This window comes from Vicugna pacos, chromosome 25 (genome assembly GCF_048564905.1).
Source record: "Vicugna pacos chromosome 25, VicPac4, whole genome shotgun sequence".
NCBI classification, from domain to species: domain Eukaryota; kingdom Metazoa; phylum Chordata; class Mammalia; order Artiodactyla; family Camelidae; genus Vicugna; species Vicugna pacos.
Genome location: NC_133011.1, coordinates 5,649,171 through 5,674,457, shown reverse-complemented (window position 1 = coordinate 5,674,457; position 25,287 = coordinate 5,649,171). Strand labels below are relative to the sequence as shown.

At 37.5% G+C, this 25,287-nt stretch overlaps 1 protein-coding gene across 1 annotated transcript in view; it reads right to left on the bottom strand.

Annotated features, from left to right (window-relative positions):
• INTS8 (integrator complex subunit 8) overlaps positions 1 to 25,287 on the bottom strand; it is a 39,232-nt gene that overhangs the window by 648 nt on the left and 13,297 nt on the right. The window contains exons 11-26 of the mRNA XM_072949476.1: positions 22,697 to 22,767; positions 22,144 to 22,319; positions 20,864 to 20,997; positions 19,556 to 19,666; positions 18,231 to 18,432; positions 15,284 to 15,405; positions 11,103 to 11,287; positions 10,625 to 10,658; positions 9,885 to 9,941; positions 9,739 to 9,800; positions 7,120 to 7,238; positions 5,497 to 5,600; positions 4,700 to 4,750; positions 3,080 to 3,153; positions 2,929 to 2,993; positions 2,731 to 2,774 (exon numbers count right to left, since the gene is read on the bottom strand). Of these exons, the coding sequence (XP_072805577.1) occupies positions 2,731 to 2,774; positions 2,929 to 2,993; positions 3,080 to 3,153; positions 4,700 to 4,750; positions 5,497 to 5,600; positions 7,120 to 7,238; positions 9,739 to 9,800; positions 9,885 to 9,941; positions 10,625 to 10,658; positions 11,103 to 11,287; positions 15,284 to 15,405; positions 18,231 to 18,432; positions 19,556 to 19,666; positions 20,864 to 20,997; positions 22,144 to 22,319; positions 22,697 to 22,767 (1,611 nt within the window). The remainder of the gene's footprint in view (positions 1 to 2,730; positions 2,775 to 2,928; positions 2,994 to 3,079; positions 3,154 to 4,699; positions 4,751 to 5,496; positions 5,601 to 7,119; positions 7,239 to 9,738; positions 9,801 to 9,884; positions 9,942 to 10,624; positions 10,659 to 11,102; positions 11,288 to 15,283; positions 15,406 to 18,230; positions 18,433 to 19,555; positions 19,667 to 20,863; positions 20,998 to 22,143; positions 22,320 to 22,696; positions 22,768 to 25,287) is intronic.

The window sequence follows — 25,287 nt, the reverse complement described above, 5'->3', positions numbered from 1 at the left end:
GAATCTACAGTAGTATTCCACCATGGAGTATTCTACGAGAGCATGTTTTAGGACCTTAGAATTACCTTTAGATTAAAAAAAAAACTTCTTTAAACAATAAAGACTATTAAGATAGGTAGCCTGAAGGGAGCTAATCCTATTCTGAAATGATCATCACTTAGTTTGGGGGTGGAAGGAATTGCTGGGTGATGCCATTTCAATATGTAAGAATGCATGTGGGAAAACCTGGCGGTGGGGTATAACTAAAGGGTTTTTCAAACAAAATATTCTGAACACAAGTGGCTATAAAAGTCCAAAGTATAAGTCAGAACGTGGAAAAGGGGCCAGATACTTGAGAGAAGTGACACACCCTAGGTGGGCAGCACTCAAAACCAGGAGTGGCTGAGGTTACCCAGGGAGAATGCAGGGCAATCAGAAAGCACCCAAGGACCAAATTCTTGGGAAAAGCAAGTTTAAGGGGTAGACAGAGGGAAATAGCCATGAAGAAGAAAAGGCAGAAGAGTCAGAGGAAAGAGCCGAGTGAAAACGACACCACAGAAGTCAAAGGAATAACGAATTTCAAGAAAGGAGGAGATATAAACAGTAGGATCAAGGCTGGAAAGGATCCACTGGCTTTGGCATTTGGTGACCCTTGAGAGCAGTTAGTGAGTAGGGACAGCAGAGGTCAAACTGCACTGGGTCGAAGAGCTTCAAGAAACTTGGCAGAGGAGGGGTGAGCAGGAGGTGGGGGCACAGTCAAGAGAAGTTTTCCATGAAGGATGAATAGCGTAGTTTATAGGCTATGGGAAAGGAGACGAGACAACTAATTAAAAGGGATGGAATCACTGATATGACAGAAGCAAAAGCATAAAACCCTGCCTCCGTCAAGGAGCAGCCTGAGCTCTTCCTGACTAAGTGGCCTCGACAAGGAGCACAGCTGTAGGCACGTTAAAGGTACAAAGCAGGGACTCCCAGGGCCACAATCCCCAAGACTGTAACTTGCACAAGGACAGAGATGGTCAGTCTTTTTTTCTGGTCTATTCCAAACACAGGCAAGGAAGTTACTGAAAATGGAAAAGGGAGAGAGGGGACAGGGACTTAGTAGGGCAAAAGTCTAAAATAATTCCTGAAAAGAATGGAGACCACTGACTACTGGCAAGTAAAACAAAAGGAATGAGGGGCCAGCTAAGGTTGCAGGCCATGGTTTGGTAGTGGCACAAATTTACACAGTTGGAGAACTTTTTCCAACAGGACTCAGTGCCTTAGGGGTAAGAAGCATAAATTTTGGAACAGATTTAGGGTTGGAACTTTTACAGGTGAGGTGAAGGTCAAAAAAGCAAAGATGCTGAAGATATTGATCAGAGTAGTTCTGACAATCGACCATAGATAGCAGGGTTCCCAAACCTGGTTTGTTATCAGAACTCCCTGGGAAACTTAAAAAACTGGATCCCAGGGCCTCATCTCAGACCAAGTGAATCAGTATCTCTGAGGGCACACAGACCAGTATCTGCTGCACTCAAGGTCAGTCGGGAAGGAAGGGAAGTCGGGAAAGGGCTAACAGACTAGCAGAAAACTGGTCATGAACTCGAACATCTCACTGATCACGAGGAACACGGGAGCCAGGAAGAAAGAAAGGGATACATTATTGGCAGAGAGATCTTATGTAGAGCAATTCTACAAAAAGGCCTGCCAATGGGTACGGGTGGCTGGTGAAGAGTAAAGGTGACGATGGAGCTTGGAAAGCTAGGGGTGTCAGGTAGTTAGATAAGGGCATCTTTTGATGCGTATAGAGGAACAACCAGAAGGTTGGTTAAATGAGCTGGTAAGGAGGCAGGTGTAAGCGTCTAAGGAAAAGGGACTTTAAAAATGATACAAATAGAGATGATCTGGAAATCCCACCAGGGAACTGGGAAATTTTCAGTACTGCCTTCCAGCCCTGGCTAAGTTGGAAATGGGACAATGAGTAGCCTCCGATCAAGTGGAACTGGCTTCATGTTCTTTTTCCTTTCTTCTGTTTCTGTTTTTTTTTTTTTTAAGGATGCTGTTATCACTGTTTCCTCTAAACTAAGGACATAAAATTTAGTGCAAGTACAAAGTTTTAAAAGACATTTAATAAACAGCACTTTTATTAATGTGTAAAAGAGCAAAGAGAAATTACCTACAGCGATATTGACGCAGAAAATGTCAGGCTACCTAAACTGGCCATAAATTTGTAGCGTTTTGGCTTGTAAGTTAAATTTAAATAATTCATCTACTCAGTAATGACTGAGCAACTATTACAGTGACAGGCACCATCTAAGTATCAGCTATGACAAAACCAATCCCTACCCTTATGGAGAAACAGCCAACAAATAAGTCAATATACAGTATGTCAGATGTAGGTAAACTCTACAGAAAAAACTTTTAAACGGGAAATGAGAATAAGGGGACTGGAGGGAAAGGAGGGAGAGACATTGCTATTTTATAAGATGGTCAGGAAAGGATGATCACTAAGAAGGTGACATCTGAGGATAGACATGAGCGAAGTTAAAAGAATGTCTCTGAAAGAAAATGTTAAAGGCCCTTGGGTGGATGTTCCTGGCACATTCAGAGAGCAGGAGGGGTGCTGGTGGAGCAGAAGTCAGCAAGGGGGAAAGTCACGTGCAGCCTTGCAGACCCCACACAGACTCTGGCGCTGTGTGAGACAGAAAATGGCTTAGTATTAGGGAAATTAAGCATATCACTGAAGAATACAGACATAAAATAACTTACCGCAATTTGTCTTTTATCCGTTTCTCCTCTTTTATGATGAAGATCTAAACGTATCAGTTAAGAATAATCCGATAATATTAAATACATGATAGAATCTCACCCTGTTCATCTTTTACTTAGAAAATACACAATATTAAACACTTGTTTAACTTGCAGAAATGAACAGTTCTAATATCACGTATGTTGATGAAAGGATACAAGTCAAGTATTCCAAAATGGTCACATCCCATATGTAGTCATAGTAGGAGTCCATAGCATCATGACTGAAAAACAGAGTTCAGTTACTTCCTCTTCCTCTTCCTTAAGCAGAAAAATTTCAACTTCATTTTATTTAAAAAAACATTCATACCTGTTTTGTTCCTGCAGTGATTTAAAGGCTGTTTTGTAGTCAATCTCTCTGAGGAATTGACATAAAATTGCCACCTACATAAACAAAGAATTGAAAGTGGTTTCATGTAATTAATGTCAACAATGACTCTACTGGTTTAATAATTCTTATGTCAAGAATACATTAGTTAATTTGAGAGGCCTTGCAGAGCATGCTGAATGGATCAGCTCATATTTATGGATTCCAACCAATTTTAATTGCAGAAGCCCTTACACAAGTGTCTGTCTACCCAATATTTTCTTTACTGGTGACCTAAATCATACATTTTTAGAGCTCTATTTGAATGAGAAGATGGCAAAAAGCCAGTTTAGACAACTGAAGGGAATGGAAAACTGCCAAATAAAAAGTGTCAGACATTCGAGGACATACACAACCTCCAATTAAACCTTTCACAGCTGGCAAGTACAGAAGCTCGTTTTGGTAAAACGCAGGCTGCCAGTCTGCTTAACGGAGAAGACAGATCCATTTCAGTCAGGTATGTAGGTCATAATGCTGATTTTGTTTTTAAATATTAAAAAAAATTTTAATCGATAGAATTCACATACCATAATATTAATAAAATTCAGTGGTTTTTAATATATTCACAAAATGTACAACCATCACCACTATCTAATTCCGAAACATTTCATTATCCCCCTCCAAAAAAAATTCCATACCCATTAGCGGTCAGTCTCCATTCCCCCCCCCCCCACAGTTTTGGGCAACCACTCATCTACATTCTGACTCTACACATTTGCCCATTCTGGACATTTTGTATGAATGAAATCATACAATACAAAGTCTTTTGTATTTGGCTTTTTTCACTCAACATAAAACTTCCAGGGTTCATCCCTGTTGTTGCATGTTACCAGCACTCCATTCCTTTTTATGGCCGAACAGTATTCCGTCATATGGATATACCAAACTTGTTTAACCTTTCATCAGCTGATGAACATGTGGGTTGTTTCCACTTTCTGGCTATTTTGAGTGATGCTGCTATGAACATTTCACATACAAATTCCTCAGTGGACATATGTTTTCAGTTTCCTTGGCTCTATACCTAGGAGTGAGACCACTAGCTCATATGGTAATTCTATGTTTTGAGGAACTGCCAAACTGTTTTCCAAAGAGGTTGCCCCATTTTATAGTCCTACCAGCAACATAGGAGGGTTCTAATTGCTCCACATCGTCACCAATGCCTGTTACTGTCTTTCAACTACAGCCAGCCTAGTGAGCGAGGTGGTGATTTACACCTTCCTAATGAGTCATGTACACATCTACTCTTAAACATAAGAAAACATACTTGGGAATGCTTTTTCTGGAAGGTTCAAAGACCAATGTTCAATGTTAAACATAAGAAAACATACTTGGGAATGCTTTTTCTGGAAGGTTCAAAGACCAATGAAATTCATAATTTCATTTTAATTAAAATTCTATAAACAATTTAAAAAAAATGAAAGAACATGCCAAATTCTTAAATACCATAAACTTAAGCAATTATGACACAGGAAATAAAAGCTACCTCCCAGTCCAATGCTTTATACTTAACATAAACTCAAATATATATGAAAACAGACCAACATCACAATATTATGAACTAACCTGTGTGTGGCAATTCAGCAAAGAACAGCACTTTATCATTCGTTTTATTACCTACAAAAACAAAATTCGGATTATTTTTAAAAACTAGTCAATGTCAGTTGTAACAAACGCAGCACTCTGAGGATGTACACATGCGTGAGGACAGGAAGTTTGTGAGAACTGTTTTTCACTCAATTTGGCTGTGAATCTAAAGCTGCTCTAAAAAAACAGAATTTTTTATTTAAAAACTTGGCTACTAAAAAATTTCAAATCTTATTTCAAAAGCCATTATTATAAGTTTTGAAAAATGCCACTTATTAAATTATGATACTGGTGACCCAAACCAGAGAAAAGAGCAATGCCTATAGAAAGAAATGGAACAAAACTGAGATTTAGGAGGTACAGTCATTTGAGATTTGGGCAGTAGAATCAATATGCCTGGAAGGCTGAGTGATGCTGGTGGGAGGGTCAGTAAAGAAAAGAGGATGACCCTCAGGGTTTGTGCTTGATTATCTCAAAGGGTTAAACAAATGACTCCCATTCTCTCTGTTTTGGTATGCAAAGAAGGTTATAAGAGGGGAGAATGGGAGAGTACGACACTGAATCAGTTTCGGACAGGCTGGGTTTGAAGTGTTCTGGGGAAATCAAAGCGCCAGTGGTCTGTGGGCCCTGGAAATACAGAGAGCAATCTGGTCCAGAGCAATCAATTCGGGAGTTACCACCACATACAAGGAAATGAACAGACTCACACAAAAAGGGGCCCAGGAAGAATACTCAAAGGTAAAGAAGAAGAAGGCAAGCCCACAAAAGCAACTTACCTGGTCTGTATAAACATCCGGGGGCACAGCCTTATTAAAGAAATCAGAGCACACAGCTCCGGCCTGGAGGTAATAGTGAAGAGCTGCCGAATACTGATTTGTCGCTTGAAGAAGGAAACAGAAGTGAGGAATTACCTATCCCAGCACACAGCCAGAAAAACGGGGCCTCTTTTGTGAAGGTACTATTTCATGTCTGACAAAAGCAGATTCAAGCCGCGGACCTAGAGATAACACTTAGCTAGGACAACACTGAGAAAAACTGCCTTCATTACTATTTTTTAAAGGAATTCTTTCTTTTTGTTTGTTTCGTCTTTTTTTTGGAGGCGGGGCGATTAGGTAATTAGGTTTTACTTGTTTATTTTTTAATGAAGGATTAAACCCAGGACCTCTTGCATGCTAAGCACGCACTCTACCACTGAGCTATAACCTCCCCGGAAAAATCGCCTTTATTTTTAAACCACTTTAAAGATGTCATATAATAGCTTCTTTCCTTCTAAAACTGATTAGCCAAGAATTTAGCTCAGCTCTCTCAGCAAACTTACTAGCACAGAACTCAGTATTTGGAGGTATTTATTTCCCAAATGCCCATACTAGAAACACATCTTAATTTTCCAAGGTAATTTAGAAACAGTAAAAATCAATTCTGAATAAAGATATTAAGATCCTGATAATAAAATCTTTGGGAGACTGGGGTGAAAATGAGCATTAAAACTGTCAATTATTTGCTTCAAAAATAATCCGGGAGAGAGCGGGACGATGCAGGTGAGGGTACAGGTGAAATGAGACTGACCACAAGTTGCTGTAAAAGGCGGGTGGCAACAAACCATTACATAGAAAATAAATAAGCCACAAAAGTGTATTTTACAACATGGAATAGAGCCAATATTTTGCAGTAACTATTAATATAATATAGCCTTTAAAAATTGTGAATCACTATGTTGTACACCTGTAACTGCTGTAATGTACACAGGCCATATTTTGATTTTTAAAAATGAAATAAACAAAAATAAAAATGACTTAAGGCTGCTTGCAATAAGTCACTTAATTAAAAAAAAAAGCTGGTGGCAGATACATGGGGGTTCATTATATCATTCTTATCATTTTGAACTTTCTCTTTTAAAAAATCAACTCCTAAAAAAACTGATCCAGGAATGATACCAGTCAGAACTTTTACCTAATCTGTATAGTAACAAATATTAGATATTTCATATCACATTGGAAAATCTATCACATTTAACCAGGGTGGGGAGTGGGGGGAAGGAATCAGGACTCTATTTCCAAGAACACAAATAATTATCAAGAGTGCCTAGACAGATTTTAGAACCTTTAAACAGCAGTTTTGCAAACTCAACTTTAACCTCTTTACCAACTTTTTAGATGACCATTTACTATTTAAAAAAAAAGTAGTCAACATAAAATTAAAAGCATCTAAATCAAAGACTCTACACAGAAAAATGCATATATATATAGTTACAGTCACTCTCAATTTTATCTAGGAAGAAGAGTTAGAGAATGTCAAAAACAAGTTTAATTAAGTACTGTAATAAAATGTGTAATATATTTATCTCTACTTCTAAAAGTGCTACAAGAACAAAACACACAGCAACCACACATCTCACTTACCAAAATAAATGTCCGCCTGAATAACTAACCAGGAATGGTTGTTGGGGTTTATGCTGAGCGCATAGCGAACGAGCTCCTTCACTGTGATCGCCACAGCCTCAAAGTCCACTGACTGGAGGCTAAAGGAAAGACAATAAACATCCTCTCTATCTAAGAGTCAGCTTCGAATTCCATACACACATTTATTACGAACAAAAACAAAAAGACTTAGTCAAAACTTAACTGACCATAAATACAATGTTAACTACTACAAGGAGTAAATCTTTTAAAACTATCAAAACAACCAAATCTGAGAAAGTGTGAGAAGTTAACTTTTTATAAGGAGTTGAAAACATACAACCAAATCTGAGAAAGCGTGAGAAGTTAACTTTTTATAAGGAGTTGAAAACAATCTGATTTTTGCTTCCTTTCCCCCCCAAAACGCCAAAGAAGGTACACTAGGCCACTCTAAAAAAAGTATCTTTAAATATTTTACAATATAAAGCATATAAAGTGGCATGATGACACCCTATCTCTACTTTTAATACACAGTTTACAGACAAGAAAATGAAAGGGGCACTCATAAACATTCCCCACATGATTTTTAAGTTAGCCACAAAAACAAGGGCTCAGATATTAACAATACTGCTATGTGGCCTTAAATCCATCTTGTGGCTTTTTATAAAAGTAACTAACTGCTCTGGGTTAGATGATCCACTGGCCCTCACAGGCTGGGGGCTAGATGTGGCAAGTGTATCACACTTCAGCGCATTTAGTAGCAGTAAAGAATCCAAAACAGGGCAGGGAATGGGGCCAGTGCTCTGAGCTTGGTTAAACCTGGGTCTTGAGACATGGAAAGAGGAGGCAGAACTAAAAGGCTAAGAGCGAGGCCAACACCCATGAAACAGGTTGACAGCTCCTACCTCCCAGAAGCAGTGAGACCCACTGGTAGAGAACATACACTCTGGATTCAGAAACACGTGAGGTTCAAGTCCTGGCTCTGTCATTTACAAGGTGAACTTGGACAAAGTACTTCTGTTGCCCTGAGGTTAGATTTTGCTGTAACTCACCACTGCTCCCAGCATAGTGGAAAAGGACTGTGGTGCTATTAGCAAACACCCAACTCTTTACTAACAGCTCATTTGTTTACAACTATTTAAATGAGATAAACTGGCTTATGATTATATTTTCTAGAAATTTTAAAAATGTTGAAGTCTAAGAATTCGATCTACATATCAAACTGTCAATTTTAAAACAGTAAACTTAATCCATACCATTCTCACAGTATTCTTGGGAGTCAATAAAGACTCGCTCAAAAACTGTACTTCAATTAAAAAAAAAGTTTCTTGCTTGAGAGAAATACTTTCTCTGGTCAAACATGTAGTCATATTTTATTTTCTCTGGGTTAATTTACATTAAAGTAACTTTATCACGAAGATATAGTTAAACCCACTATGTGGCCACCCTTACTCCAAACACCTCGCTTAGAAAGTGTATTATTTAATCCTCAGGATTCTGAGGTAGATACTACTCTTATGCCCATTTTGCAGATGAGAAAACTGGCACGGAAAGCAGCTAATCCAAGGTCATATACCTGGTAAGCGGAGAGGCTGGGACTCAAACCCTGTGAGTCTGGCTCAGAGCCTCTATGGTAAACCATTCTTTTGCGTCATTTATAAATACACACTGAAAAAAATCAATCACCAGTTTACAGTCTAAACTTAGGCCAAAAACCTAACACCAAAGAGGTGTTATAACCATCAATTAAAAAGGCAAAATGACCTCTGATTCTTGGGTTGCTATCTATATACTAATTTTATGTAAAAATCTGCGGTTATTTCCTGCAGGAAGCAAGGTGCTCCTTTGGGAACAAGTGGAGGAGAGGGTGGCCACCCACTTCTGGCCCTCCAAACCCCTGTCTCAGTGTCCAGTCTCTTAAGACTGAGATGGAAGCAAGTAACTCTCATTCTGCTGCCTGCTTACATATCTACTAGAATCTTTCCTTCGTAAAAGATGCCACTAAGAGCAATAAAATAAGACCTAGACCCTCCCTTCAGGCACAAAGAAGATGACTGGTGGGGGAAGGGAGAAAAGAAAAAGTAATGTTTATGAGGAAACAAACAGATTCTCCTGAATGAGAAGTTGCTATGTTTGGAAAGAGAAAAATGTAAATGACTTCTTCCAGAAAAGGAACAATTTTCTTCTCCCTAAAAAAAAAATTCCCTCACCATCCTTACGTTTTCAGGTAATGAAAGTAAGAGGGAAGAGTTCTTAAAGTAACTTAATAACTTCTTAAGGCAACTAGAAAGGGCTGGGACCCACCAATAATCACAGTGCTAGAAAAACCCGGTAAAACTCATCTCTCATGAGCCTCAGCCTTCTAATTCTACCACTGACAACGAATCAGGACCACTTAGAGACTGCACGGTTTGGCTTAAGGCTAGGATAACTAGCTCTTACTTAGAGTTACGCCTTATCCACAATTTTTAGGAAAATCACTGCTGTAACAGAGAAACACAAAGCTGGCTGGAGAGTCCTAACAGAGCTTTTAATCAGATTATTCAGGGACATTTCTATCAGTCAGGAAGGCTTCTAAACACAGAAACAATTCAACAGGCTGTAAGCTGCAACACTTCTTACTTGGGGATGGAGGATGGCCAAATAGAAATGTGTTCAGCTGTAATATCATTCACAATGTCCTCCTTTAGGGGGAAAAAAAAAAACACTGTGATTTAAAAGGAAATTTCTTTCAAAGATTTTTTTAAATGAAATTATGAAATACTGACCCGAACATTGTGAAGTTTCACAAAGAGTGACAAAATAATAGTCAAAACCAATGGTTCCTATGAGGAAGAAAACAGAGAAGCCTTAAATATTATATATATTTTAATCTTTTTCCTATCAACTTCAAGGATACAAAGTATTTTCTTTCGAAAGATTCTTACCCTTTTAAAAGTTACCATCATCTTTAGTTCAGAGCACACTAAAGATCAACTTTATTTTCAATCTCATGAAAGAAATCACAACACACAATTTACACAAAAATGACCATATTTAGGTGTCTGGCTTATAGTGTTCAAGTCCTCCAATGCCTTTTAAAATTGAGTAAATAGATATCTTTCCATCTAGTCCTTCCAGCTACCTCTAAAAATAATTGACTTTTTATTCTTCAAAATATCATCTATAGAATGGACTCTAGGTCATGTCCAGTAAGTACGTATGACATTAATCCTATCAGCGAAAAGCAAAGCTCGGTCTCACACTCAGCCCTGTGAGGAAGACTTCTTTACAACTAAGGAAAAACAAAAACAAAAACCTGTCCTATTCACTAAAACACTGTAAGGTGAATGCAAAACAAACTTCTCCATTTAGACTATCCCATCCTCAAAGAAGAAAAAAAAATCACTGAAGATGAAAAGCACACTAACAAATGAGTTAAATAATCATCATTTAAGCACTCAGTATTTTTAGTCATACTCTGCTGAAATCAGCAATAGTAATTAAATCAACTTTTAATAAAACTTACCCGTAATTTTTTGATAAAAGAAAGCAGTTCGCTCCTAAAAAAAAAACACAAAAATTTTGTATATATATTTAATATCAGAAATTAAAAATAAAATCAAAAAAGTAAATTGCAGGTGAAAGTTTATACCTAACTTTCCAGTTTCGCCTGTATAAAAGAGTGTAATGTTTCATTGTACTAACCTAATAAAATTTCTTTCCTGTTTTAATCACATGTGACTTCTTCAGTACTATCTAACTACAGACATTGTTTTTGAATTCAGGTTGATTATTTTAAATGATTAACAGGCAGTCTCTTAAAGCAACACACATACAAACTATTTCCAAAGGTGGCCACACCAGACAAGTCCGTCAGGGGTCGGCACCAGAGAATTCTTACACGGTCCATCTTTACGATATGCAAGGATAATGGTAGATAAAGTTCTTGAAATAGTACAAATAGTATAAATAACTAAAAAAACCCCAAACTGATGGAAACATACCGATACATTATACCTAATGTAGACTCCCTCTGCTTTATTAAACTAACTCTGCCATCACTTCCTCGTTTGTGTTGACTGGACACACTACAGATTTGAACAATAACTTCCCAAAGGTCTTTAGCAGTCCGTCTACTTTCTTTAGGGCCTGGAAGTTCTTTGCATGTAGCTGCTAAAAGCTGTCCAAGCTGTAACATGAAAAACAAACAGAAAATACACAAAAGATAATCTGTAATGTCATACAGGCTATTTCTATAATTAAGGCACATTTGAAGAAAGATGGATAATTGCCCATATAGCCAAAGCACAGTTATTTTATGCTGTGCCTTCATCCAGCCACTGAGGAATTTAGAGCTCACTGTCTACTGACAGATCTGAATCAGATCTGGGAAGAGGATCCTCTGGTTCTACCACATTATAAACCGCCTTGTTTCTGAACAATTATATTTTAAAGAGGGCAAAAACAAGTATAGTCTAATGAGAACAAAACTGAGACAATGCAAAGAGGTATGCAATTTATTAACTGAAAAAAAATTGCTAAATAAATACACACAGTATGGTCCCCACTTAAAAAAAAATAAACAAACAAAAAAAACCACCTCATGGAACATACACACTACAGTGTTAACTGTAAAAGCCCAGAGATGAGATTAAATTAGTGCTTAAATTTCACTCACAAACACATTCTTTACTTTTTAAAATTTTTAATGAAAAAATGAGCAAACACATGGACGCTGAAGTTCGCAGAATAAAGGAACAAGATTCAGCGCTACTTCTAAAAAACCAGTAGTAACTGGGGATGCAGCTCCTGCTGATGCAAGGAGGTCAGAGTTAAGGAAGGGAAGGTTACTGAGAGTGACTACCTGAAGGAAGGCAGCCTTCAGGACCAAAGGTGTAGAGACCCAGAAATAAAGAGCGGAAGGGCTGAGAGCAAGAGGCAGGCCCAAGATGCAGAGAAAGAAACGGGCTGATACGCCAAATCCAGCCTTTCTTTCCCTCTATAACTTCAAAGCAAGAGAGGGCCCCTCGATCGTTTGCTCTTGGTAAATCTTACACATTATCTCTCTTTAGAGGGTGAAGTAGCAAAGACAATTCATGTCCATCAGGAAATTCCAGTTCCCTGACTGGACCTAGAAAATGTTCACAATGGGGTTCCAATGCTTAAGGTGGCTTCTATAAGGAGGAGGCAGGATTCTGACAAAGATGAAAATAGTGGTCTTTCCCCCAATTTTTTTGGAATAAAAAATTCAAACACAGAAAAATTGAAAGACCAGTTTAATAAATACCTGTTTACTTGACTTCCTGTGAACACTCTGCCATACTTGCTTTATGTATCTATCTACACTGACAGTTTGTTAAACTATGTGAAAGGAGTTGCAGGCCCATCTCACCTCTAAATACTTCAATATGTATCTTTAAGGACAAGGACGTCTTCTTATGTAATCACAACTTCAGGATCACACCTAAGAAAATTTACAAGAATTCTGGTGCTTCCTAAAACTAGTGCAAATGATGTCAAAACCCCTAGCTTGCTGTGTGAACAGAAATCAAGGGTCCACAGTCTAGCACAACATTCCATCCTGTGTACCTACTGCACACACTTTTCTCTGACAACCAGCATCACAGTACAGGCATGTTATGCACTGCTTTGATCTCAACTTCATTTTCTGTTGTCCGGGATCATGCTGAACGCCACTACCTTAAGCAAGTTACATTTAAGTAAAAGGATGAGTCTTCAGAGGTATGAGGCCCCAAGTCAATTGAATTCTACATTCTTGAGCATCTCCTGTGTGCTGGGTATCAAGCAAAGCACTAAGAATATAAAAATTAACTGTCCTCAAGAAGCTCACTGTTTTATGAGGAAGACAGACAGGTGAACAAGTAACTCACTGCACAGTATAAACACAACAAAGGAATCATGTCCACAGCACAAAAGCACGAAAGTAACAAGAGGAGCAAGGCTGCAGGGAAAGGAATTATGGGAAGCTTCAAAGAAATCACACAATCAGGCAAAAGTGGGAAGGGCAACCTGGCTAAGTGCACCCACACAGGCACGTGCAGAGAACGCACTGTGTGTGCAGGGACCCACGGGCGCTGCCGCACCGCAGGCAGAGCCGGCAGGACGAGCAGCAGAGGGGACGAAGGCGGGAAGGAGCTCCCACACCTTAAAAGGCCTCGCGGGCCATATGCAAAGCCGTGGTCTCTGTCCTACACCATTACCTCCGTTACCACCAGCCTCCCCTCCTCCCCGTACTAGTCAAGCTTTTATACTCCAAGTGCCCACGAATCCTGCGCATTTTCCAGTATTCTATACTACCTCCATGCCGAGCCGAGGGAGAGGCGGGACAGTTTTTTACTATTTCAAAAGGTCATATTTTGGTCACATGCTTAAGATTTTTTCTTTCCTTTTTGCGATAATTAGTAGACATTCAAATTAATAATATGTAATAGAATGGAAAATAAAACTGATTAGTTTTATTCATCACCCAGCAATAATGACTGTTAACATCCTTTCAGAGTCTTCAACTATGCATAGGTTTATATACTCTGCACTGAATTCAAAATTTGGAAGCTGCTCCAAATTGTGTAATTTTTAAAACATAATCCCTTACTCTGGACTTCTTTCTCTGATTCCTTTCTCTTTGACATTAACAAGGAAGCAAGGGACCAACCAGGGAAGGAGACACACAAAATCCTAATCTGGATGAGACGGTGAGATGTCTCAGTGGCTCTGCAGCAAGGTCACCACGTATCCTTCCTCCCCTGGGGCCAGATCAGGGGGAACCGCAGGAAGCAGCGAAGTAACTGAGCCCAAGGTTAGGCAACCTGCATCACGACATCCTGTGCCCTTGCACGCCGCCTCCCGGCGCTCAGCCACACAGGGGTCACTGCTAAGAGCAGCGAATGGAGAAGCTACTGCACCCTCTCAATACTGAGCAGTGAGCTGTGACTGAGTCTAAGTGGAAATGATTATCTTCAAACAAGACGGTTCTCTCATCAGAGACTTTACTGAAGACTAAGAGACTGTTGGGCATAATCAGACAGATAACCTAGATACTAGGAATTGTTGTCTCAGAAAGTTCACTGAAAAAACAGATATAATCCAGTGTCTGAAATTCCAAAAAGAAGGATGATTCACATACAAAAATACATTTTTAGGAACTGTAAAGAAGACCAAAAGTAGGAAAAAACAAAAGAAACCAGTAAGAGTTCAAAGAGTTGAAACGAGCTCAGTTTTTTAAAAAATATACATGAAATAAGGAGGAAGAAACAAATAACCAAAGACAAATGTAAAGAATTGGTACAGTCTTACAAGGCTCCCAGAGAAGTGCCAGTTCAAGAGACGATGTACTGAAGGAGAGATGAGGGCGGGGAGGACAACAAAAAGTAATACAGCACCAAGGAAGGAACAAAAAATCTGAAGGACCAAACCTATAGCACAAAATGCTAAATCATGAAATCTTTTGTTTTTTTAAATAATAAGGCCAGAAAGGGAGAAAAGCTCACTGCTTATTCAGGGTAAACATAATATTAACACATGAAAGACAGAATTTGAGGGAAAATCTCCAGTCTCTTTATTTTTGATGTTTTCTTCACCCAGAAGCATTTCCAGTTGACCAGAACAGATGTAATTAAGGAAGGAGAATAAACAAATAACTCACCATCAATTCACCAAATGACTTCTGTCACATGGAAATGACCACTGACAACAAACATGCACATTAGTGAGAATCAGGCTTCAACTTAAGAGTCTAACAGGCCCTGACAAAGGGTAAGATGCTCAAACGAAAAACAGGTGCAGCATATCCCTGACGGCTCCCCCAGTTCAACCCAGGCAGGCCTGGGTATTCCAGAGCTGAAACTGGAGTTCGATTATATCAATGAGAGCAAGAAAGGCTGGCTGACCTCTCACTAGCTCAGGATTATACCAAAATGTTGTTTGTTAACCAAATAATATTAGCTTGCATTCTCCTAACTATAGCGTATGAGAAAAAAAACTGTAGAGAGGGCAAACTCAAGTGCTTGAATTACCAAAAACCGTGTTTACCTACAAACCAGTATGCATTTGTCCAATCTTACACTGTTTCTTAGAAATTGGAAAAGCTTGCTAAGGAGCATAGCTCTCAAGAAACTGGTACAGTAATTCCACCCTAACAATCCTCCTTAGATTAAACATGAATTACCTTTACATACGGGTTACTCTGAAGCAGGAGTGCAGGAACCTGCAGCGTAAGGTACTCATTTTCCCTCCAGTTTAACATAAAAGCAACACACTCCTCAGAAATAACCTGACGAAGAGGAATGTCTGAAGAGCAAAGAAGAAAGTGGCTGGAATTACCAACGTGACATTAAAAGAGCAGAGCAAGCATCTGCTCAGATTTCAGCTGAACAAACTGACAATTACAGATGAAAAAACAGAAAAATACTCACATTTTATACTTTTCTCTAGAAAGTTTATGATTTCCCAGAAATAAACTGCCATAGTCCTCACAATTATCAACAAAATTCTCTAGTAAGAACATCTTAAGATGCCCATCACTCTGCTGTGGAAGTCTAAGGGTTGGTACCTAGTCTCCACAAATTTATAATTCAAATGAGCAGAGAATAACCACATGAAACAACACAAACACATAATGGTACAGTATAAACTTCTAGCACATTTAGAGCTCAGAAATCAGTAAACCACATATAAAACTAATAAATCTGAGTTAACATATTCATTTAAAAATATTTTCCTGATTAAAATGTAATGAATATTCATAAGCAACAAATAACTCACTCATTTAAAGGGTGTTTACTGTGCCAGGGACCATTTTAAATAAAAGATATGGGGAAAAATATCACTCAGAATTGTTTGACCATTATTTCCTTTGAAATGATCATTAAATATACCTTAATATTAAATATGTTGTGCATTTTTGTAGCTCAAAGTATTTAACACTCAGGTTTTAATATATTTAAAGAGAAAAAGAAACACAATAAATACTAAATAACAACATGAAAACTGAAAATGGAGAGAGCTATTAAACTCCTTGAGTACCTAATATTTTTCAGTCTTTCTAACAAGACTGCGACTGTGGCTATTTAATTTGTTTATGTCTCACTATTCCAAAAAGCAACTGGAGACGACAAAAAATAGGCCTAAGAACACAGCAAAATAAAATAAAAATACATTATCACCTTCTTAAAAAAGGAAAGACAGAAGGGAATTTAATATCCCAATGCACATATGTCACTGTGCATTACGCACTGTACACTTTGCCAAAGGAAGGCCACACAGCTTTCAGCTCCAAGGCCTCCTTTATTCACCGGGCATCCCTCATTAGTTCTCATTAGTGAGTCCTCAGTGGTTCTCAGAGAAGAATCAGCACCTAGAGAGTGGGGTTCAATCGTTTTCTTGTTCCCCTAACAGTACATCCTTCCCTTCTCATTTTATGCACTGTTTACAGCACAAACTATGGGACAAGCAGATGAACATTCAGTAAGTTGGGGGGGGGAGGGAGGGATAAAAGGGAGGAAAGGGTGGGGGGCAGGGAAAAGTGATGTAAACTCCAAACTACTCAAGCGCCAAAAAGGCGGCACCAAGAGACCAGACTCATGTAAGCCATTTCCAACCATTTCAAAGAGTGAAAGGCACAGGCTTAAGCTGGACTAATAAGCTGAAAACAGTCTGTCTCTCACTTCGTGACTTTAGCCAAATTCCTTAACCTCAGTTTCTTGATTTACAAAATGGGGATAATTAAAGAAGCTACTTCACAGAGCTGCCATGAGGAGACAATGAGTTACGTACCTAAGCTCTCAGAATAATGTCTGACATCTAGTTAGCACTTAACACATGTTAGGGTTTTTAAAATTCTTTGTTTTTCATTTTAGAGAAATCATGTATGAAAAACCAATCTTCAACCTTTAAAAAAAAGTTGTGTTTTTTTTTTTACCTCCACTGACTGTTGGTATATATTAATTAGATCAATTCTTTTGATATTGCAGGGCACTGATGCATTAAAGCTCAAAGGTATTCCATCTACAGACTGCTAAAAAGTTGTCAATTCTTCAAGAAACCACAATGTAATAACAATTAAATTAATTCAAAAGACCCCACAGGGCCAGCAGCCATCTGTTTTGGCACATTATTAGCATTTTTCTTTATGCTTCAATTTTACTATTTACAGTTTATGTATATACTGTACATAAATGTGTACAGTATGATTTAATTATTCTAAATATCTGTTATTAAAATATGTAAAATTAATTCACGGCAAAAGTATGTGACGATGAATACATGTATGTTCGTGTATAACTGAAAAATTGTGTTCTACACTGGAAACTGACACAACATTGTAAACTGACTACAACTCAAAAAAATAGTAAAAAAAAAAGTAAGATCAAGAAACTGCTTTAACTAAGCAAGATTTATACGTAATACAGACTATAATTCTTATGATAAGCCCCTTTTCATACTGAGATATTTACATTTCCAACTAGACAGGCAAAATCTGTTCCTAAAGCGAACACAAGTGAGTTCCCGACCCTCCAGCAATCATTTTGAGGTCTACGACAGCACTGAGGAAATAAACCTTCAAAACTGAGATTCCAGAACATTTTGATTGTTTTAACAGAGTATCTTAAAACTGCAATACAGTTTCTGTAGCGTGTTGAATGAAAATGAGGTCACAGCAAATCAGGGCACTGGTGCCCTTACAAGAGGAAACACACACACACACACACACACGAAAGTCATGTGAAGGAGGCAGAGACCGGAGGGGTGCACCTACAAGCCCAGGAACACCAAAGGCTGCCAGGGGCCACCGGAGGCTAGGGAGAGGCAAGGAAGGATTTTTCTCTAGAACCTTCGAAGGGAGCACGGCCCTGCAGACCCCTTGATTTCAGACATCTCATCTCCAGAACTGTGAAAGAATAAATTTCTGATACTTATTCATGGCAATCCTAGGAAATTAACAGTTTCCTGTATGTTCCCCAATGTTCTCAAGTGAACACCAGATCTGAATTATTTTAAGAGGAAAATAATTTCTTCTTAGATGGTAAAAAAGTCTAGTAAATAATTCTTTTAGATTTTCCCCCTGTTATTTGAGTACTGAATTTCTGAAATTTGGCCTTGTGAAACTGTCTTACCGGGAAGCCTCATTTCCAGATATCCGCGCACCCGACTAATAAGATCAGAGGGAGGTCTCTCTCCGGATTGCCCCGTCCCAGCTTCATGCGTATGAATATCCAAAAGCAGCATCTCATTTAGCATGACCTGGCGAAGCTTGGGTGAGAACTCTGTCACCAACTCCAAACAAGCAGCAAATAGCTGTTTAGCATGGGAAAAGTCCTATAAAAAGAAATAACAGAATAGCCTGGATCACCTTTTCTCTGAAGTTAAAAAAATAAATGGATTTATAAGTGCAGAGCAAGGAAGAGAAGAATTTAAATGGTTAACATTGGTAATCTTGGGGAGTGAAGCTAGACTATATTTTTCTTTATCATCTCTGCATTGTTTATTTATTATAATAGTTAATTCTTTTGTAATTTAAAAAAAATAACAGTCAATATAATACACATACTATATTACTAAACAAGTTTTATATAAATTATAAAATAACAAAAACAGAAGTTTTTATATAAATATATTATATACATATTTTACACAGGTATACAATTCTGTAATTAAACACCCTTGCCCATCTAACATAGAATTAGACCTTACATCAGTCAACAAGGTTCCACATTCTAAAATGCTGCATCCAACTCTATTAGCCTATGTAACTGACTAGTAAATAAATCAAATCAGCTATGATCCAAGCCCTTTCCCACACATCTCCTTCTAATTTCTCCAAAGAGTAGCCTTGGTTCATTTTCTCTCCACATGCCTCCTTCACTCCTACCTCTTGCTTCTATCCCACCGGGCATCAGGAAGAAGAAACAGCTCTCACAAAACAAAGACCTTCTAACTGCACAATCTTCTGAACACCTCTCAGTTACCTTACTGGACTTCGGGGCTGCATCCCAGTGCCGTCCATTTCTTTCTTGGACCCAGTGCTGGATCCCCTAGGTTCTGTATATTCTCCCAGGGGGAACTTTGATGATTTCCAAATCTGTATTTCCAGCCCTCTCTACTTCCCAATAGATTACAAATTCCTTACATCAAGTCTACAAAAGTATTTTAAAGATTCTTTGGGATTTTTTTTTAAGCTTGGAATATAATCTTTACTAATTAAATCCTAAAGAATACAAATAACTATTCATGTTTTCTACTTTTCTTAAAGAAATAGAGTCATAGCCTAATGTCCAAAACCATTTTTGTATAGTTATAAGGGTAAAGGAAAAAGAATAAACCAAAACACCTATGACTATGATTTTAAAATCATGAAAACATAACTGATTCCGATTCCTGGCTTCATGCTGAATTAATAAAGCATATTCTTAACCACTGGTCAATGGACGCTTTTACTCACCTTAACAGTACTGCAGTGTAAACCTTTGGCCATTAGAATGTAAACCAAATCTCTTGTTAAATTGTCTTTAATTCCCAGGATAACACCGCTATAGACAGAAGGTACTTCCCACTAGAAGAAATGAAAATACATAAATACACACACACAAAGCCAAATCTGAATCACTCAGAGGTCATTTTTTTAAAGAAAAAGGAAAATGACAGCCATAATGAAATGCTGATCAAAATGAACATATTCACTGTAACGAGCTAGTAATAAAGATTAAATGGACCAGAACTTCCTGAAGGATAGTCTGTAGAAATAAAGAAGGAAAAAACTCCTAGGAGTTTAATATGTATTAACGCATAGGATCCTCACAACAGTACTAAGTAGGTACTATTATCTCCATTTCAGATGAGCAAGCGGAGGTACACAGAAGTTAAATAACCTGCCAAAGATGATACAGCTAGTAAAGTATGGATCTGGGATCCAAACGCAGGCAGTCAGTACCAGAACTCGCTCTCTCAACTATTATGTTATGCTTCCTCACCTATAAAAATGAACACGAATAACAATGGCCAACTAAGGTTTGGAGCAATTTTTCATTTCACTGCACTTGCATGTTCAAACCCCACAATGTAGGTCAATTTCTGGCTGCTTCTTACTACACATTCAGCAGAGGAGGAACGTGCATTTACATCAGAAGCACTGCCACACAACTTTAACTTCACCTGGGTCTAGGGCCTATTCCTAGTATCTCCAGCTACAGTCCAATGAAATGTTTAAAAGCTATTTTCATTTGCACTTTCCACGCAGGAAAATTTTTAAATAAACAATTTCAGAAACAAGTAACTACATTAGCCTGGCATTTTAAAAAGAATATCTAAAGCCAAAAATGTCCTATAAAGACATTTTAATGAAGTGGTTCTAAACTGTAGGCTTCAGATTCCAAAAGAGTATTAAAAAACAAAACCAAAAATGCTCTATAAGCACATGGCAGGTATTAGCTACAAACTGCAATAAATAATATACCTTATATGCATATTGACAGCTGTATTGAAAAATGCATGTAGGCGCTATGACAATAAATGGAATATAAACTCATTTTTAGTTGTTACCGATTTAATAGTATCTTTTTAGGAAATTTAGTATTTTCTCTGTCAATGGGTGTTCAAAGTGCAATGACCGTCATCTGAAGGTCCTTCACAGTGTTGATGAACTGTTGACAAATAAAAGGGGTTCTTATTCTCAGAAAGGTCAGGGAACAGCTCTTCTACATAAGAAAACAAGGGTAATTTTCTTATCTGCTCCTGACATAAGATTTCTTACCTTACTAGACACAGTCCAGAACTGGCGCTCTGAAGTCATACCATGTAATTCAATTAAAATCTGTCGAATCCTCCAGGGATCCACTGACAGTATCAGCTGATGCTCCAACTGGCCAATGTTAACACTTGCTGAAGCTAAGAAAGCAAGAAGAGATTTTCATTTCAATAATGATTTGATTCAAAAATATACATAATCCTATAAATATGACAATGCTAATTTACTGAGAGAAACTGCGTGTTTGTTAAGTATTGTAAGTTAAAAGCATCTCTCATCCTGAAAACTCTTTTATTCAACATAGTGCAAATTATGTATTAACTTCATAGAGAAAGGCTAACATAATTTGTATTATGTCTGCATTTAATAAGTAAGTGCATTTAATAAATAAAGATATTGAAAATATAAACAGATATAAATTAACTGGTACATGGAAAAAATTATGTGGTATATACGGAAAAATTCAACTTACACAGAGTCTCGTACTTTTGAACACACCATGTTAAAAGCATGTAAAAAATGTTAATTTTGAGTAATAAACATTAAGAATGTGTTTTCTGAAGGGAGCGAATGAGGAGGAGGCCCCCTGTCTTCCCAGAGAACCAAGAAATGATAATTAAAATCCTTAACTACAACTCAGCTTTCAGATACAGTCTTCCATAATGCATTTCCAGCATTTTATATGTATTAATATTATTTCTTTTCTTTTACAACTGGACAGTCAGATCAGTTTAAATACGGTGAGGTTCAAAGCAGCTAAAAGTTGGCTTTGTTTAAATAACTGAACTCTCCACCTCCCCTGTATTAAGTTTTATAGCTTGTATCTCTTATTAACGAGCAGCACTGTAATTTCTGCTTACATTTATAAAATAAGAACAAAAATGGAAGAAAATCATCTAATAAATGAGGCAAAAACAGCAATGTTGCCAAAGCTGAATGTTTAGCCAGCAGACAGTATCACAGTGACACAGGCTGAAATGCAGGAAAGCCTGCACCTTTTTTCTGTTCTCAACCACCCCCCGCCCCTTGTTTTTCACCTTCAAGAAGAACAGCAGCAGAGTTTCATAGGTCTGCTTCCCTAGCTGGAATCTTTTATGTATCTAGGCCTAAATCGCCATTAACTATGCAGAGTCCCAAGACTTAACAACTTAAACAGAAATGTGACTACAGAAGACAGGTAAATTTCTACTAATTCCCGGCATAAGTGTGAACAGAAACAAGTAAGAGGGCATCCTCAAATACACTGAGGGGCAAAACGCGCCAACGTTTGAGCTAGCAGAGCTGACCTGGGATGTCATAAAATGAAGTTACAGGTTTAATGCACAGATTTACTCTAGGGGACCGCTTCCTCATCTGATCAACAAGTAGCTTTCGTTCTTCATCTTTCAACAATGTAATGAAAAGCTCATGTGAAGAAATCATGAAAACATACTGCAGGTCTTCCAACCCCAGACACACATTCCTAGATCCGTAAGAAATATTGCAAAACAAAAAAGTGTATAATTTTAGTTTGGGGAACACAATCATATTAACCAATTTTTTATTAAGAAACCATTTTAAAAGCCACCATTTCATAAATTGCACAACAATTTGAAGTAGATTTAAAATCTCTCTTTGGTCCTTATTTAAAACTGTGATTTCAGTGCCACACTATACAAAAAGAATAACTGAGAACCCTAAGTTTTGTGTGGCTACACACTTCTAAACCATAACTGTTCTCAAATACCAGCTATTGCCTTGTTAATAAGGTATGTGGGACAAATCCAAAACGGTATTACTTAGAAGATATTTTTCTCACTAAGTTCAAAGTTAAGGAAAAAAGAAAAGAAAGGCACTTACTTTAGAAAAGCAGCCATGTTTCCTTTCAAAGAATCTGAAGCTTTTTCTAAATTTATTGATCTTGAACATACCTAGGGATTTGAGTAATTTTTATTTGAATATGAGTATTTTTAAATAATTATACTACAGTTTGAATAGGTTAGATTGAAAAACAACTAAATTTTCCCTTCAAACATTTATCACAGATTTCAGAAATTTAAGAGCTGAGACCAAAGAATAAGAATCTATTACAGTAAGAGGGAGTAGAATGTGCCCATTTCAAGGTACTTATATGTAGTAAAGAATAATCTGCTAAGCATACTAACTAGTCCTGCTGAAATTTATAAGTTACGTTGCCAAATTATATGAGTGATAAACTTTAAGAATCAGTAGTCCTGTCAGAAGAGTGACAAAGATTCATCTTAGTTGAAAAGACTGAATAATAACAGTGAAAGTACACAGAACCAATGATTAAGAATGTTAAAAGGTTTAAAAAATATACAATGAAAATAAGTCTCAGGAACTATCCACGAAAGTACTAGTTCTCTAAAAATAATATTCTTATAATGTTATTTTGAGTTTATTAGATTAGGCTTCCTTTCCACATATTATTTACAGGTCAAAAAAATTATTAGTGTAGAAGTCCCTAACCTCAAGAAATTGTCAAATATTCTCTAACATGTTGACACAAAAATTAAATTATGCAATATTTGTAGCGGCATTATTCACAACAGCCAAAAAGCAGAAACAATCCTTAAGTCCAGCAACTGATGAATGGACACACAAAATAGACGCTGAAGAGTATAGCTGTTCAGTGGAGTATTATTCAGCTATAAAAAGGAACGAAATACTGACTGAATAGGTTACCCTATCAGTATATATCACATCTGAGCATCTCAGAGTATGCACAATGTTTACATTCTAATAATTTTGCCCCACTATATAAATTAAGTTTGCTGTCATGTGTAAGATCTTATGATTAAAAAATACTTGAGTGTCCTTTCATAATAGATTATTAACATACTGAGACACACTGTACATGTGTCAGGGAACAACTTAGGGAATGTGTGTTAACTACTGATAAGCAACATAACTTACTGGTGGAACTTGACAATCTGACTCTACTGTTTACAAGAAAATGCAAAAGGACACGCATAACCAACACAACTTTGAAAAACACGATTTGTGCTTCAGATGCTATCAAGACAGGGATACTGATGGGTAACACAGGTAAACAAACAGAAAAGTGGTACCGAATGCAGCCCAGAGACAGGCCACACACGCACAGACCCTTGGCATTCGACAGAGGTAGCACTGGAGATTGGTAGGAAAAAAAAGATGGAACTTTCAATAAATGGTACTGGAACAAATGGGGGAAAAAAATGACATCAGACCCCTGATTTCCTTTTATGCACAAAAATTAATCACACGTGGATTAAAGACCTAAATGTGAAAGGAAAGCTAAGCTCTAGAGATTTCAGACGATAAAATATGAGACAATTTTCACAACCACAGGATACGAAAAGCTTTCTTAAAGACACAGAAATTCACTAATCGTCTCCTTTACAGAAAAGATTAATAAATTTTATTATATTAAAATTAAGGGCTTTTAAAATAATAAAAATAAAGTTAAAACAGAAGTCAAACTCAGAGAAGATACCTGCAATACTTAAAACTGGCAAAGGACAAAATATATTTAAAAAACTGCAAAAAAAAAAAAAAATCCAACAGAAAAATGAGGCATACCACTTGGAACAGGTTACCTCAAAAGATGAAATCTATATAGCAAAAATAAATTAAAAGCTGTTAAGTTCCTCAGTAATGAAGGAAATGGACATTAAAACCTCAATGAGATACCACTGAACAATGACCTTGTTAGGAAATCTGCAACACCAAGCACTGACAAAGATTCTGACCATGAGAACTCTCATACATGCTGGTGGCAAAACACTCTGATACTGTACAGTAACACTGCAGATACACCTTCTCCAGGAAATGTAGCAGACACACGGTACATGTGCACACCAGATCTATGTACAAGTATGTTCCAAGCAGCACAATAGCCCCAAACTGTAATTAACACAAATGTCCATCACTGTAAGAATGAGTAAGTCAATTGTACCTTGGTCATATAATGTGTAACACCTTACAGCAATGGGGGGGAGGGTGGAATTGTATCTGCACATACCCTGAAAACCATCTCACAAATACGTTAAGTGAAAGACAAAGAATTTATTTTGTATGATTTCATTAATGTAAAGTTCAAAACAGGCATATTAAAGAATATTCTTTAAGGACACATACAAAGGTGATATAACTCATGAAAAGCAAGGAAATGATTATCACAGAAAGCAGGACGGTGGTTTCCTCAAGGGGAGGCAGAGGGAGTTTGGTGAGGAGCACGAGAAGGGCCTCCAGAATGCTGGCAGTGTTGTATCTTTGGAACTAAGTGGTATTAACTGTGCTTTATATACTTTTCTCAAGGTCTGTGACTTAAAGACTATTAAAGAGGAAGAAAGATCCAGTAGAAACACAGATTCTGGAGCTTATATGAGACGCAAGAAGTACCATCGGAGAGTTTTTAGTAAACAGGTGGCTGAAGTTTAGGATTA